General features: G+C 41.2%; 1 protein-coding gene across 1 annotated transcript in view; it reads left to right on the top strand.

The window, feature by feature from the left end:
• The window catches only part of Edem2 (ER degradation enhancer, mannosidase alpha-like 2), a 94,682-nt gene that overhangs the window by 54,026 nt on the left and 23,172 nt on the right, over positions 1-17,484 (top strand). Inside the window, exons 16-18 of the mRNA XM_075691162.1 lie at positions 2,810-2,939; positions 5,692-5,773; positions 12,355-12,584. Coding sequence (XP_075547277.1) covers positions 2,810-2,939; positions 5,692-5,773; positions 12,355-12,584 — 442 coding nt within the window. The remainder of the gene's footprint in view (positions 1-2,809; positions 2,940-5,691; positions 5,774-12,354; positions 12,585-17,484) is intronic.

Genomic DNA, 17,484 nt, shown 5'->3' with positions numbered 1-17,484 from the left:
AAACGCTACATCACGAGTTTGCGCTGCTGGCGGGACGGGCCCTGCGAGGAAGTTTCTCCCCGCTCCGATAGCTGTGGTGTTTTCTTTTTCTATGTCACAGTTTTGTGCAGTCACGTGCCCAGCTGTGTTTACATTCCTTCTTTGGCCCACCTCGTTGCTCTCTGAAACCGAAACTTGGACTGGTCGCTACAAGCAAGACTCCAAATAATTACCTGTCGTGCTTTGAAGCAAATGATGTTTCATGCCATGATTACTGGGTCATTAGCTACTTATTGCAGTGGAAAAATCAAGATCAAAAATTTTTGTGTCAGTACTCCTCTAAGGCTTGTGCCTTAAAAGCAGTTGTATAACTGAATCACTTCAGGTTTGTAATGCGGATGCACATATCAGAACCTGCAACATATCTGTATATGTACTTCCATGTTCCACTTCTGCCTGAAAGTGCCGTGCTTGTTTTGGTTGCTGCCAAGGAGGCTCTTGGTCAGCAGAAAGTAAAAAGTGACATTTATGTAAGACATCGTGGTATTGTGGCAATTGGGTGTTAAACACTTGATGCTATAGTAGTACATGTATTTATATTCCTTGATCTTCATCTTCGGCTGCCTTGACAGAAACACGCACTGTCTGCTTTTTTTTTTTATTCATAACAGCTTGATTTTTCACTTATTCTCATACCATTTGTCTGATGCTCATATGTGACTGTTTTAGAGAAAATTATAGTCATGGAACATTGCATAATCTTGAAAAGTGTGGTCTACTTGCAAAATTTAGTGTTTATGATATGTGAATGGTGTATATAAGTAATATAGAGCATTCAACTTTTATTTTTATTTCTGCATACTTAATTTCTGCTTGTCTTGTCCTTATGCAGCTAATTCCCCCATGTTGTGCTCCAAAAAAGGTTGCATGCTGATGTTTTTATTTATTGAAAGATCACCAACTGTGGCATATGGGAAACAGAGAACAAAAGTGAAGAAATTGCCCATTGCAAAATGGGGCTCTTGCAGTATTGAACATCTCATGCTACCACGTCCCATGTCACATAGCCACTTTCCTTACTGTTTCCCAGGAAGAATCATGTTAGAAATAGTACACTAATGTTTATTTATTTGCTAAATGAAACAATTAAATGTAGGGCCTCATAACTCAAGCAAGAAACTCAAAAAGGGGTCCCTTGTACTATTAGTTTCGAACTTAAGAAGTAGGTTAAGCATGGTGTCTATTAGGCACAGTTATAGTTGAGATGCAAAGCCATTATTGAGTATTAAATTCAGTGATCAAAATATGAACTAATGCTTATTGCATATATTGCACTTAAGCAACATTTAAACATGCATAGTGTTATGTGTATTGCATGGCACGTCTGTCAGCTTTAGCTATATGAAATTGTACTGATAAACTGCTGTTACATTGCTTCATATATCAGTCCCATCAGAGGAAAGCACAGCACCATCTTACTATTCATGTGAAGTCTAATAAGCATACCCCTTTCCCATGTTTGTGTGCTTGAGGTGGGGGATTGCATGCATGCGTGTGTATGTTTGTGTGTGTGTGCATGTGAGACAGAGATGAATCCACATTCTCAACTTTTATAGATTCATCTTTGATTCACTATTGTTGCTTTCCTTTAATTATTTTGTACTGGTTTTTACTGAGCAGCATAATGGAAGAACATCAGGCCAGGTACTACTAGTGTGTAATTATTGATCAGATTGTGCATGTTAATAAATTGCACATTCGTGTGTCATGTTCCTTTTAATTTGGTTATATGGATACTTTCAGTTTGTCACAGCTAAATTGGCCTTGGTTGTTTTATTATATTTTAAAACAAACCTGCCTTTATAGTCTGAACTAGCAGCTGCATGAATGACCCCCAACAAAGTAGTTATTAGAAGCCGCTTGAGGCTGCCACATTTGCACCCAATACAATTTATGGTGGACACTCAGTAACTCACTGCTTGGTGGTATTAACAAGGCTTGGTGCTGGAGTAGTGGGTTCATGGTATGTAGTAAAATTTAAAATGTAATTAAATAATTTTAAAAATTATAAATGGGTATGTTGCATGTGACTGCTAACTTGGTCATTCAATTTTTTTTACGTCATCATGCTTTGGCTGTTGAATCTGGATGGCCTTCGAGTGTATTTCCTAGGTAGTGTACAAACTTTCAGTGCTAGTCACTGTGCTTAAGCATTATGAGTGGTGGCATATGGTTAAAGAAAGGATGACTTGTGTGACGATTTTGAATGTACAGTTATATACTGCTATAAACATTCTTAGATGCAAATGCGTGCCTCGATTTAGCTAAGCCACATCTATACTGGTGTTGTGACAGTGTTCTTACCAGGCAGCTAACAGATTATTGGCTGGCTCATTTTCGCAACCTGAGGCTGTAATCCTTCTGTAAACATGACTTAAAAAGGCTTTCTCTCCTATAGAGAGAGAGAGAGAGAGAGAACAACTTTAGTTAAAATGCCTGCAGAGTCGGTTAGGCTCCCTCCACGCAGGGAGCACAGAAATGACACAGACTGCATAATGTTGATGTACTAGCAAAGATATGGCAACTTGGTATAAGTTGAGAGCAGTGTTTCAGTGTGATTCGGTATCAAGGTTCTTATTTAACATTTGTTCACTAGGTCAATGCAAGTTATAGCTCATTTTTAAATGCATACTTTAATCAAGAAGTCATGGCTTTCTATTATTTGTAAACATTAGTGTGTATTCTTGTGCCAATGCATTTGCAGCAGTTAAGCCTTTACCATTTCTTGGCCATTTATAAAGAAACGTTCTGCTCTTCTTTACCTTTCAAGTACTAGGAGGCTCCATGCATCACAATTTGAGGCGAACAAGAAGGAGCACCTGAACTTGGTGAAGAAAATGGGCGTATTTGTGACACTTATGTCTGATGGCCGCATTCAACTCATCCACAACGCTGCGCAGGTAGCACAGCTTGATGCACCTTTTTCATGCTTTGTTGGATCAAGAAGCTAGTTCCTTTTTCATGCATATTGGTCTGAACTTTGCGACAGTGAGGTATTTTGTATTAGAAAAGGATTGTAGGGGTATTTCTCAACTGAAGCAGTGTAAGTTCTTGTTAATATTTAGCAAAAGAAATTACATGGTTTGTTTCCACACAAGAGCCAGGCCTTTTATGGCTTTGGTTGTTACTACACAGTAAGGAAGTAAAGAAAAACCTGTGCTGGTTAAGTGAAATAGCACAACAAAGACAACATGGACACAGTAAGGTACAGTAGTAAGATGAAGAATAAGAAAATCAAGGCCTGATGGACTCATAAATTAATCAACCAGGGCATTTCACCTTGTTAAGTAGGATAGCTTTGTTTAGCCTTTGTGTGATATGAATGACTGAATCAGGCGAAGAAAGAAAGATTGAAAGAAAAGTTGGAACGGAGTTGTATATCTGTTTACAATTTTTCCCTAGAAGTACAGGACCTTTTTCCCCCTAATTTTAATGCTACGCACAAGTACATATTTAATTTTAACTGTGAGTTGTTCATTACTGCCAACTTCATTTGATGTGGGCAGCTGCTCAAAAGGGTGCATATGCTCCCCTGGATACAGTGTCATGGTATATAATATGGTTACATTGCAGAAGTCGCATATAAAGATGTGTTTACAATATTTACAAGAGACGACGACGCATAAACAAGACTGCTGTCGAGACTGATTCCACCTCTACACATCAAATCGTCTTCTTACTGGTGCTACTCTTGGTTGCATCGTAACAATAAGCATATTTTATGGTTTATGTGGAGTCAGAACTATATTGTTTCTGGAGGTGTATTCTGGCAGTTTATTTCAGTATACAGAACAAGCACTTAATGAAGTTGGTATGCAAAACCTAAACCAAAAAAAATTGTGTGTATGTGTGTGTTTTGAATCTGCACCTAATTTTTCAAAATTGCCTGTTGCAGGTAGCACAATTCTAACACTTGGAAGTAAATTACTTGACAAGGCGGGCATTACTTCTATGTGAAATTAAAATGCTTAATTGAATAAGTAACAAAATTACACAACTTAATGTTTCATTAACTACTTTACGGCATCTAATCTTATCTACGAATTGTAGCTGGTGTGTTCGCAAAGCATATCTACTTCGAACAAATTATCGGGATGACGGCAGTTTTGAGATATTCATTTTCAAAGTGTGCAATGAAATACGTTGGCATTGCAGTTACTTTTGTGCTTCAGTGCATAAAAAACACCCGTGTACTTAGATTTAGGCGCGTGTTAAAGAACCCCAGGTGGTCGAAATTTCCAGAGTCCTCCACTACGGTGTGCCTCATAATCAGAAAGTGGTTTTGGTACGTAAAACCCCATAATTAAATTTTTTTTTGTGCTTCAATGCATAAAATGGTGTTTTCTTTTAAAAGTAAGTGGAACAACTGCATTTTTACTGCACGTTTGCAGGTGCATATCTTGAAATTGGTACCATCCTCACAAACAGGTGCCATCCTTAACCAGTGCCATCCTCAAGTTGATATGCTTTGCAAACTCACTAGCTAGAATTGGTTAATTGTAATATGTACGTTTACTTAATTATTAAAAACTGAATTAGTGATTTTTTTATTTAGTTATGTATTTGCTCATGGAAGTAATGCCTGCCTCATCAAGTAATTTAGTTCAAGGTTTAAAATTGTGGTGCAGCTAAAAAAAATTCCTTATATATGCCGGCAGTTTTTTTGGTAAACAAGTGTGTTGCTCGTACTAACTCCGTAAGCATAACTATAGCTAAAGTATATCAAGTGTAAGCTGCAAGGAATTTGGCTTAAATGGCTAGTGTTTTTACATTAAAAAAGTGTTTTTTCATATTAAAAAAAATTCTTTGTTTTGTGTTACAAGAGCATCATTCTTTAGTATAGCCATGACAGTGACAAAAAGTAAGCATAAAATGGGTGTGGAACAATATGTTGCTTGTGGTAGGTAGCGCGCATTGGAGACATTTATGCCAGAACAAGTATGGATGCAGGTTGTAATTAAAGTTACAGAGAAGGTTGATAGCTATTTCCCTAAAAGCTGTTTGTTCATTACCATAAAAGTCGCATTTCAAGGTAGCTGCCACTAATGTTGCCAACCACCCTGGATATTGTGGGACACTCTTGGATAGGATTGAAATGTCTCAAGTCCCCATTTGTCCTCAGTTGAGGCTTGGTGAGACTTGGACACTGACTTTCTCTGCCAGTACAACTACTGCGAACACCTTGAACATCTTCCTCACCTTTGCTGAATCTCCTTTCTGTTCATGTCAGCAACATTCTCACAAAGATGACAGCATAGTTTTTTCTCTGTAATGAAAAGCTTCTTGAGAGATAGCTGAAATCAAATGTGTAGAGCACAGTAAGGTGAAGCTTCAAGAAAGTCAAGCTGACCATCTGCCCAAAATGGGAGAAATTCCTCAATTGCTTTTTATGTAATACTGTATTACAAGCAGTAAGAAATCGAGGAAAGTATTACTTTACACCACACAAAATGCCTTTAAAAAATTTTTATGCGGATTTTGCCAGCACACTCTTTTAATTTCCCCCATTTTCACCCGTCCCAACTTTCTGCAAGGGAGAGTTGGCAACTCAAGTGTCGCAGCTGGCATTCTTGTGCATCACTGTATATAGTTTTTCTTCTTACCTTCTGGGGGTTCACTATCGTGAATGCTGTATTGGTTGTTTGATTGTAGGCTGAGAGCCCTGAGGATGCCCAGGAGGGCCTGCTGTTCATGCAAGAGATGATAGAGTTGGCAAAGCAGCAGAACCAGCAAGGTGTGCTTGTCGTGTATTATAAATATAGACACTTTTGCCTGTATTGTTTGTGTCTATTTTCACGATTTTTAAGTGCATGCAGAGAGCCCAATAATCATTAGGTATTCATGTGTCATATTTGAAACTACTTAAATTGTTTTAATTAGTTACATAGTCTGAGGTTATCTTGTGCAAATTTCTTTTCATCAAAATTCCATTCTTAATAAAATTTTAAGATTCCAAGTTTCTGCGGCTTGAAAAATTAGATTAACCAGAACATTTACGTGAGCCTGGTTGTGTCACAATGTACCTTGTTCTCTAACATTTAGAATTCGAGTTTTTGTAGCACCCGCAAAGTTGTGAATGGCCGCAGATGACATGTTAAGAAGAAAAAAAAACTTCGTATAAGTGTGAAACTTTCCTATGGTGCACAGGAGTGATGCTTGGGAGGGAGAGAGAAAGCGGGAGTGAGGGGGGGGGGGAGCTGTTCAAAGTATGAAAGATAGAATAAACTTTATTTTCCAACGGATAAGGTGGTCTACCCACCCCCCGACACGCAGGTCAGGGGCCGAGTGCCGCTGCCTCAGAAAGTAATTTTTCTTAAATACCCAAAAAAGTTGCTCTTTAGCAGTGTGATATGCTAACCCTCATATGCCTAAGCTTAGGCAAGAAAAAAAATTTTCTTCTATGATTATTTAGGGTTTATTATTCGTGTCCCTCAAAATTTAAACAAAGAAATTGGGTTTTGGAAAGATGCATTCCTTTGGTACATGTGCAAGTTTTAAATAATTATGATCATCTATACGCACAATGGTGACAGAAATGCAAACTTATAAACAGAATGCATGAGTATACACACATTTCATTTAATTTATTTCTCTACATTTCTTTGTTCCGAGCTCCTACAGGCCGTGGTTAAGCCTCTTGCTTTCCTTATTTTCATTTTTCCCCCCATCTGAGCTCCAATGCAGTGTGTCACACACTGCATTTGTTGCCAGTGCTCAGTCGTGGTCTTAATGTCCTTTGAGAGTTTCTGCTTATGGCGAATTCCATTAAGAGAACAGGAGTAGAGCTTGGCGCAGTGCGGAGTCGGGTGGCAGCAAAGTGAGAGCCGGAACTCTCAACCCACCACTGGAATGTGGCGTATATCCAGAGAGCAGGTTAGAGGAGGACGTGTGAGGAGAAATGTACCATGTGACACAAGCAATCAACGTCCCAGCATTCTCTGTGGGAGAGCGGCAAAACACATGTAACCTTATTGTGGTCGTCAAGTGTTCACCGGTTCGCGGCCGCGTATACCATGCATTTGTGCAATGCCAACGCATCCTCCGACACATCTGGTGACTGTAGCTTTCGCTGCTGTCACCGTCGAGCGTCTCAAGCACTTCAGCAAGGCAAAGATGCTTGGCTGCCGCTGTCCCCCGCGTATCTGACGAGAAGCAAGGTTGACTAGAAATGCCAGTATCTGTCGCTGAATCGTTGCGAAGCTCGTTCACATCAACGACGTCAGTCACTGGAGCCAAAACAGAGCGACTATGCTTGGCTGCCGCCATTGCCGCCGCACTCACCGGCTGAAGCAAAATAAATACAAATGTGGAGGAGATGACGGCTTGAATCACGTGACTTTCTCCGTACTCCGCTTTTCAGGCGAGAGCAGTGCGAACTGCTCCCAGCTTCTCTCGGCGCAGCACAACTGCTCTTGTTCTACCACTGGATGTCGGCACTCCCACTCCTGTTTGACCACTGAAACACACCGTGCCTGGAAAGAGCACTTTCAGCGTGCTTTTGAGTGCTCCTGTTTTCACACTGGAATTCACCATTAGAGTAGCCAGAAAACCTGCATGGGCACATAAGACTTCCACATTGCATCCTGTTTTCAGTTTTGCTCCTGTGCCACTCCCAACCACAAATTGCCACTACTGCTCCTGTTTTTAGGTGTAGGTGAAATTTTGTCGACCCAAGGGCACCTTTGACAACAGAAAGTGGGGGTGCTATTAACATGGGCACTGTCAATTTAAAATGGCTGTATTTCCAACCTTACATATCTGCTAATTTACTAAATTTAATTTTTGTTTACCTTATTGTCACTAACTGAATTGACTAGCATTCCTAATTTCGAGCATGCTGTGAAAACAAACTACAGCCACAACAAATGGGTTTCACTATTGTTGACATTGGTACTAACTGCTAGAATGAGTCCAGTTTGAGCTTGTGGATTGAAGAGTTAAAGCACTCAGCCCTTGTTGTCCCATATACGTGTTTCATAAAAAGGGTTGCCTTTTTTTTTTTATGAACTATAACACTCACTCTTTCGTGCGCCTTTGGCACATTGCCAAGTTGTACTTTAATTGAAAATTGAGTTTCGGTCATACTTGAGTTACAGTTGGGCTAATTAAATGCTCAGCCAGGTATGCAGCTGTTCTTAGGTTGAAGGCATTCATAGCTCTCATGTAAACGATTTGCTTCAGTTAAGTTCAGTATGTGAAGTGTCAGTGTTACAAGTAAAAGGCCTCCAGGTGGCATTAAATCCACTTTTAACTGTTTGAAAAAATTTAATTCATAACTCACTCCTGATGACACCACAGGATAACCAGTCTCCAATGATCAAGGGTTCGTTACGCACCACAATATCGTTGGACTTGACACTCTTTATAAGTATACAGCTCAAAAATTGCCCTTTTAGTCACATTCCGTTTTCGTCAAGTGCAGAATGGTTCTGGAAAGATAAACTCTGGCCATTAATTGGAACTTTGTCAGGTAGTGTTTAGTGTGCATTGCTCTTCATGAAACAAACTGCGCCAATAGTACATTTCGTCCTATTCCGGTGCAAGTGGTTCATATAACAGCAATGGTAAAGACTAGGTAGATGGAGGCATTAGATAATCAGTTGCGACAAAACAATTCATCGTAAACCATGTGTCACAAATGCTTCATGTTGAGCACCTTAGCACATGCTCCAGAGTGAGCATCATTTTAGCTTTCATGCTGTGCTGATTTGGTACACACATTTAAAGGGACACTAAAGGCCAATATTAAGGCAATGTGGATTGTTAACACCATTCCAAAAACCTTGGAGCGCTTGTTTTATGCCAAGAAAATACTTAGTTCTAGAGACAATCACTACCGAAGAAGCTGAATTCCTCTAGTCACCCATCACGAGTGAGGCAGCGTGGCACTGCATACATCATCGTGGCCATTTACTGCCGTCAGGGACAAAGATAGCACCCAAGAACCGGATCTATGATTTTTTGCTTAAAATGCAAAAGCGTGGCTAGAAACCGAGTCAAGACAGCCAACAGCATCCCAAGACACCACATGGACGTGTCATTTTCTGCTGCTTGCAAAATTTTCACTTATTGCCAGAAAGTCTGGCCGTCGGTTTCTACCAGTTACTGCGTGATTGCACAACAACATGGCAGCAACCAGTTCACTCGCTTCAATCTGAATTTTACTCTTGCTACTTGCTTTCTTCTGTGACAGAAATGGTAAAATCAGTCTTCGCTTTATCTCATCTTGCACAAAGGACAAACTGTCGGCAATGTTTTGTCATTAGAGAGATTTAGATTAAGGTGCCCAAGTGTTGGGTGATGCAAACCGCCGGGCATGCAGGACAACGAGCATAAAAGAGTGAGAAGGGCCTACCATGGAGTTTGGGTCCCCCAACACTTGGGTGTGGCTTGAGTACCCTATTCTAAAACTCACTATTATTGAAATCAGCTGTTTATTTTGATACTGTTAGGCCTGAGAAGCCTCTTCACTGCAAAAGCATTGCAATTTCTATCTACCAGATGGCATCCAGCATTTAGTGCTGGTGACGTGGAAAACATTTTTACTGGCGATGACGGCATATTAAACCTAGATCTAGTAGCCTCTGGTTAAAGCGTTGGCCTTGTGGCATATTTGCAATTTGTTGGCCTGACCTGATGTGCCTGGCATCTGGCAGCTCGTGGTTTTCCTGCTTTCAGAGCCTGCTTTCAGAGCACAGCTCACTTTCCAGATTGTCCAGTCCTGAAAATGGCCATGTGCTTAGGAAACAGAACAAATAAAAAAATCTGAGTGAGAGCGACTCTAGGTCTTTTACAGAAAGAAGAATAGCACATAAAGTAGACATTTATGCATCACCTGCATAGTGCACCTGTGTTTCACCTCTATAGTGTGGCTGCTGCTTCATGTGAAAAACCTGTTGCAACTGCTAACCTTGTGACCTACCAAAGATCAAACAGCTTTTCTTTGTCCCCCTTCAGTCATGGGGTACACTTTTGCGTATCTGACTTGGGTCAGTATAATGTAAAACCATTCCAATCTGTTTTTATTCCAAATTGGCCATTAGCCCTCCATGATAGGTCAACATGGTTCACGCTCTGCTTATATGGGCGGCCACCATGCCCATATGGGCAGAGTGCGAAACATTTTGACCTGTCGCGGAGGGCTGATGGCCGATTTGGAATAAAAAGAGATTGGAAGAGCTTTACTTAATAGCAGCCTTGTTTTTGCCAGTTCTGTTGAGTGCAGGCAAGGAAGAAACCACGAACATTAAACTGCAGGCAAATTGAACCCTCTCCTTCTCTGTGTGGCTTCACTTCAGTGTAGAAAGTATTCCTACACACAACTAGTGATGCGAAATTTCGTGAAATTTTTAACGAGAGGAAAAAAAACTTTTTTTTTTTTTCAGTCTTCAGGAAATTTCGAAAGTTTTCATAACAATTGAAACTCCAGTAAAAATAGCATTATTCCAGCAATGAATAATTATCCTTAAATACACATGATAATTGTACAGAGAATGCAAAAGCAATGTAATTAATACTTTGTTCTCTTTTACTAAATAGTATTGCTAATCTGATAACTGAGAAAAAGGTCATTCAGTGACCAAGTCACTCACGCTAGGCACATTTGCATTAGACTCGATCGCGCCTGCTTCTGCATTCAAATATGATTGTACGTAGATGAGCCTTCAGACACGTCTTCTTGTGTGCCTGTTGCGAAGCTTGTTATGAACATTTCCAAACAAAAACCAGTTTCGTTCATAACTGGCAGATGGTGAAGGTGTCTACTGCGGCCTAGAAGCTATATAGAGTTGTGAGCGGCTGATTAGGGCAAAGGCTTTGCCATGAGGTTGACAGTTCCACATGCTTCGCAGAGTCCCAGACACCAGTTCTTGATCAAAACGCAGAAAGCGTCCTGCATTTGGCTACATTTGAAAGTCAAAACGAAACTGAAACCATACATATATAATGTAGACACTTGAAAACTGTGCTGCCGTTTCCTTGTCATCGACATTTTTTCTAGAGTATGCTGCATAGCCGAGAATGGCAAGTATAACTGTATGTAGAAGAAAATTTCAGTAGTATTCTTTCTTTCTCCATTTTGTCTGCTGGAAGAAACAAGAAAAAAAAAACTTTTTTCCCCAATCTTTACATTTTTATTCCTGGCTCTTTGATTTCTACACACAACCAATTTATTGATGGCACTACCATGTTGACAAGATGTTCGATGTGTGAAGTTCCTTTGACAGTGGTGAAATTACAGGGTCTTTTTTCACATTATGCATTCAACAAATAAATAAATTGTGCATTTGCTTTAGATGGTGGTCGAATTCTTTTTGTGCAAAAATGCCACATGACTGAGCATCCAGTAAACCTAGATTTAACCACTGTGTAATTATGAGCACTCATTAAAGATACAGAAAGGTTCGTCCTACCCCCATTAACTTTGTTTCTTTCAATGGAATCTGCAGCTCCTTCAGATAACATTGTGGAACCTTGACACCACCAACAGTGCATCATAATTCATGACTGAAGGAGTTATGATATAACTTACAGAAGTAAAAGCCATAGGCATAGCACACACTTTGTAGGTCAGATGCTTTAAAATCATGTAGTGTTCATGTAGCCTCAAGTGCTTCCACTTGCTTATGCAATATTCATTGTTTATTTCAGTTTGTTCTTAACAAATTCAGGAACTTTCTTACTGGTTGCTTGCTTTTGTTTCATTCACCAGACACGACTGGATACTCTTTGATATAACTCTCTATCCATGACAGCTAGCAGCAGCTCCTAATGAATGGGATCTACACCTATTGAAAATTGGTATTTCTTGTTATTTAGGAAACTATCAATTCACTCAGTGATAGCTTTAGTCCTAACCGTTTATCTGCACTTCAGCAAACTTGGTGTCATAACGTGAATCAAAATGTTTCCACAATTTGAGTATACAAGATGGTTGCTTAACAGACTGTTTTTTGCACATTAAATTCCATGTTCCATGTTCCATTCCATGTTCACTTAGCGATGAATGTAGCACACTTTTGTTATAACTTTAAATGTAATTGTGGCTTGATGGATTTGTGGATACAACATCTAAAGCCTTACACATATGTATCAGTATATATCAGCACATTAAAACTCTGCTCTTGCTGGAACTTGTATTTAAACACATAGCAGATTTTACTATCCTCCAACTTGGTGGTTTTGATCTGGAGAAGTTGCTCCATTAAGAACCTATTGTTTCATTAAGCAGATTGAATCAGTGTTCATTAAATACGAAATCTATGGCCTGTAGGTATTTGTGTCTTATTATTATTATTTGCCCTTGTTTGTGTGCAGAGCAGCATGTGCGGTCTGTGACATTCACACTGCCTTCTACCAAGATGCATATGGTTCTACAAGCGGGGCCGGCCCAGTTTGGCAAGGACCTTGGCAAGCCCACTAATGAAGTTCGTGCTCCACTTGTGCTGCTTGACCCTCTGCGTGGCTGTGGGGAGTTGCACAACAGTCACGAGCTTAAGGGCAAGATTGTCATCATGGAGCGTGGCGAGTGTATGTTTGTAGAGAAAGTGAGTGCACTGGAGCTCCTTGCAACTTTTAAACACTATAATAGATATTTTTTTTTTCACAACTTGGACACTATAGTAAGGTCCAGGTTTTCTAGGGGTTTTTAGGTGGAGGCATGTACTCATATTACTTGATAATTTGCACTGCCTTGGCATGATCAGTAAGGGCACGAGGAGCCTGATCTGCAATACCTAGGAGTAAGGACAACTGCTCCTCCCCGGAAGTGATCTTGTGGGAATGGAGAGTGTGCGGTGGGTACAAATAGCATGCCTAGGGCATGTGGTCTGGTGAGGGACAAGCCTTTCAGTTTTGACAGGGTGGTTGTCATGTTGCTCAGAAATCTTGCGGAGTTCGTGTGGTGTGATTGAAGTGAATGTGTGCCTGTCCAATGAGTGCAACATCCGCTCAGCTGAATCTATGCAAGAATGGGGATGAAACAAAAAAAAAACAACTATAAGAACTATGTGAAACCTAATCATTATTAATACACTGAAACGTCAATGTAAAAAACATGGATAAAAAAAATTATTGGATATAATGAATATAAAGTTTGGTTGGTCATGCTTTATTTCAATGGGTGGTGTACTGCTATTACGAAACCGAAAATTCGAGATCTGATACAATATCGATAACAGTCGAACCTGGATATATTAAACCCACATATAACGAATTATTGTGTATAACGAACAGCAGTAAAATTCCCTTGAAAATTTTTGTGTAAAATGTTCCTTTTTTTTATATTGAATTTCCTATACATAGAACTTTTTGTGATCCCCTTTTGTTTCGTTATATCTGGGTTCAACTGTGTATCATCATCAGCAGCAGCAGCAGCAGCCTATTTTATGTCCACTGTAGGACGAAGGCCTCTCCTTGCGATCTCCAATTACCCCTGTCCTGTGCCAACCAATTCTAACTAGTGCCTGCAAATTTCTTAATTTCATCACCCCACCTAGTCTTCTGCCGTCTTCGACTCCGCTTCCCTTCTCTTGGCGCCCATTCTGTAACCCTGATGGTCCACCGGTTATCTAACCTATGCATTACATGACCTGCCCAGCTCCATTTCTTTCTCTTAATGTCAATTAGAATATCGGCTATCCCCGTTTGCTCTATGATCCACACTGCTTTCTTCCTGTCTCTTAACGTTACGTCTAACATTCTTCGTTCCATTGCTCTTTGCACCGTCCTTAACTTTTTCTCGAGCTTCTTTGTCAGTCTCCAAAGTTTCTGCCCCATATGTTGGCACCAGTAGAATGCATTGATTGTACACCTTTCTTTTGAATGATAATGGTAAGCTTCCAGTCAGGATCTGACAATGTCTGCTGAATGCGCTCCAACCCATTTTTATTCTTCTGTAAATTTCCTTCTCATGATCAGGGTCCCTGTGAGTAATTGACCTAGGTTAACATATTCCTTCACAGACTCTAGAGAGGCTGACAGGCAATCCTGAACTATTGTTCCTTGCCAGGCTATTGATCATTATCTTTGTTTTCTGCATATTAGTCTTCGACCCCACTCTTACACTCTCTCTGTTAAAGTCCTCAATCATTTGTTGTAACTCGTCCCCAGTGTTGCTGAACAGGACAATGTCATCTGCAAACCGAAGGTTGCTGAGATACTCGCTGTTGAGCCTTACTCCTATACTCCTAAGCCTTCCCCGTTTGATAGCTTGAATACTTCTTCCAAGCATGCAGTGAATAGCATTGGAGAGATTGTGTCTCCTGGTCTGACCCCTTTATAGATATCTTTCTACTTTTCTTGTGGAGAATTAAGGTAGCTGTGGGATCTCTGTAGATATATTGCAAGATATTTACGTAAGCCTCCCGTACTCTTTGATTACATAATGCCTCTATGACTGCTGGTATCTCTACTGAATCAAATGCCTCTTCGTAATCTATGAAAGCCATATAGAGAGGCTGACTGTATTGAAAACGTGAGATCCAACACGGTATCATCGGAGGCATCATGCTTACTTTTCTTTCGCATAGACATGCGAGCGATTTTTTTTTTCATCAATATCAGCATGTATGCGTATAACGAAGGCATTTTTGTGTTGGATGCAACGTCTTTATAATGATGTTCAACTGTAGTTGATACTCATTACATTGAGCCATAATAATCCAGCGAAAACTGATGTGTCTTCAGCTGGCAAACCAGGACAGCATCCGGGACTCTAGGCACGTGACGTGTACATCATGGACCTCCTATATATAGCCGCGCAGAGCAAACAATAAACATTCCATTTTTCTATGTTCCCCATGTAGTCCTTTTGTATACCAGGGCGCGACGTATCAGTGACGACGAGGAAGAAGACAAACTCATTGGGTTCACAACACAGAGAAGAATGAGCCTCAGAAAACCACCTGTGTTCGACGGCATCAAAGGCACATAAGCAACCTTCAAGATCCGACTCGAAGTGTACCTGGAAGTGCAAGAGATAACAGACGAAGCGAAATGATGCGCCATCTTGATATCCTCATTACTAGACTCGGCAGTATGCGTCATCCAGGGAAGAAGTCACTCAACACAAGTCCATGCCTTTATATACAAAGAAGCCATCACATACTTACAGGACTACTACGAGCCGAAAATCAATGAGATCGCCGCAAGTTACGCATTTTTTATGCTGGCACAGCTACCCGGCGAGAATGTGCAAGACTTCATTGCAGAGATTCAGCGGCTGGCCTAACGGTGCAACTTTGGGATCTCTCTGAAGCGCATGCTACGGGATCTAATCGTCTGCGGGGCGGCAGATGAAGACGTTCAGCTGCTTTTACTCACATGACGTAACCTGACTTTGTCGAAGGTGGAAGACTTCACCATTTCAGTGCAGAACGCAAGTGAGAATGCCAGAAACATGCAGACATTGGAACAGGGGCTGGTTCACTATACGAGAATGCCTTCTCGGGAAGGATGACATCAGCAGCGTGTCCGACAATGCCCAAGATGCGGAAGCGACACTCGTGAAGTAGAAGCATGCTATCACCAAAACATAGTGTGTCGGAAGTGTGGTCGACGTGGGCATCTCGCCCGGGTGTGCCGTTCTGGAACGCGAGGTAAGTCCCGCATAGCTACGTTATGTTGGCAGATTCTGAGCACCGATTGCCCGATCATGAATCACTTTATACCATCGTGGCACATCAAGACAGTAACCAACACACTGTGAAACTGGTTTTTAAGGAAATTACTTGGAATGGTGTACCTCTTCGCATGCTCGTGGATATCGGTTTGCCAGTTAGTGTTGTGTCTACAGTAGTGTTTTGGCAGCACTGGCACAACTGGCCACCGTTAACCACTACGACTATTCGACTTTCCTGTTTTTTTGGGAGAGCTTCCCGTGATGGGTCAAGTACGCATGACTGCATCGTGTGATGGACAGATGGTAGTCGGAGCTTTAGCGATTGTAGACACCCCCGGCCCAGCGCTTTGTGGAAGAGACATTATAAAGACATTCAACCAATGTGGGGAAGCAATGCTGAACCACAACCTTGTATCGATGATTCAAGCACAACCAGACCAAGCGGAGAAAACACAACAAACTTCACTTGATGACTTCATAGATGTATTTGACTCAGGAGTTAGAAGATTTACCGGCCCAACAGTGAAATTCCAACTCAAGCAACAGGCAACACCTCGTTTCTGCAAAGCTCGTTCCCTATCTTATGCCTTGGTAGACAGGGTTTCAGAGGCATTGGATCGGATGATGGCGGACAGTGTTTTATCACCTGTAACGATGGCCGAATGGGCAATACCTGTCGTTTCTGTCGTGAAACCTGATGGATCCATCAGAGTTTGTGGAGATTTCAGTCTGACTGTGAACGGAGCTACAGTTACTGAACAATATCCTCTGCTACGGGTAGAAGTCATTTTCGCACGACTAAACTGTAGTGAAGTATTCACCACCCTCGACCTGAAACAAGCCTACAATCAACTACCGTTGGATGACAAGGCTAAAGAATTAATAGTGCTCAACACACACAAGGGTCTATTCCGATTCAACAGACTGCCCTTTGGAGTAAGTTCAGTGCCAGCCATCTTTCAAGGACGAATGGACTTGCTCTTCAGTGATCTTCCAGGTGTTCAAGTTTACCTCGATGACATCATCGTAGCGGAGAAGAAAAACGACATCAAACTGTTGCAACAAGTGCTTCAACATTTATGAGAGAGTGGATTTAGGCTGAACCGCAACAAATGTACATTTTTCCAAAGGGAAGTCACCTTTCTAGGTCACCGCCCGGATGCTTCTGGCCTCAAGCCCAAGGATGACAACATAGCAGCTGTCATAAGAGCCCCTACGCCTACCTCAGTGACCGAACTCAAGGCATTTCTGGGATTAATTAATTATTATGCCAAGCTTTTGCCTAATTTGTCTACACACTTGGTGCCATGTACGACCTTCTAAAGAAGGGGGCCACATGGGAGTAGCAGAACAAACAAGAGACAGCCTTCAAGCACGTAAAAGAAGCCGTCCAGACTTCAAGGTTTCTAGCCCACCTTGACCCGAAAAAACCATTGCGTTTGGAATGTGATGCATCAGCAGTAGGAGAGGGTGCAGTTCTCTCCCATTGGATAAATGGAATCGACTACCCCATAGGATTCCGTTCCAGAACACTTAACCAAGCAGAATGAAACTTGGAAAAAAGAAAGGAAACTGTGGCACTGGTTTTTTGGGTGACCCGGTTTAAAGGCTGTTTGTATGGAAACAAATTTTTCTTGGTGACTGATCATAAACCACTGACGGGTCCCTTCAATTCGAACAAAGCCATTTCAATACAAAGATGGGCCCCCCTGCTGGACAATTATCAGTATATCAGTGGGCACAGTGGACCAGGAGCTGCCATGAGACCGACAGGAGCCTTGTCCTTCATTGTGCAGGGCTTTCTTGGATTTGCCGTGGTATCAACT

The sequence above is a fragment of the Dermacentor variabilis genome, chromosome 1 (assembly GCF_050947875.1).
Source record: "Dermacentor variabilis isolate Ectoservices chromosome 1, ASM5094787v1, whole genome shotgun sequence".
NCBI lineage: Eukaryota > Metazoa > Arthropoda > Arachnida > Ixodida > Ixodidae > Dermacentor > Dermacentor variabilis.
The sequence above is the reverse complement of the archived record's forward strand: the minus strand, read 5'-3'. Positions and strand labels throughout refer to the sequence as shown.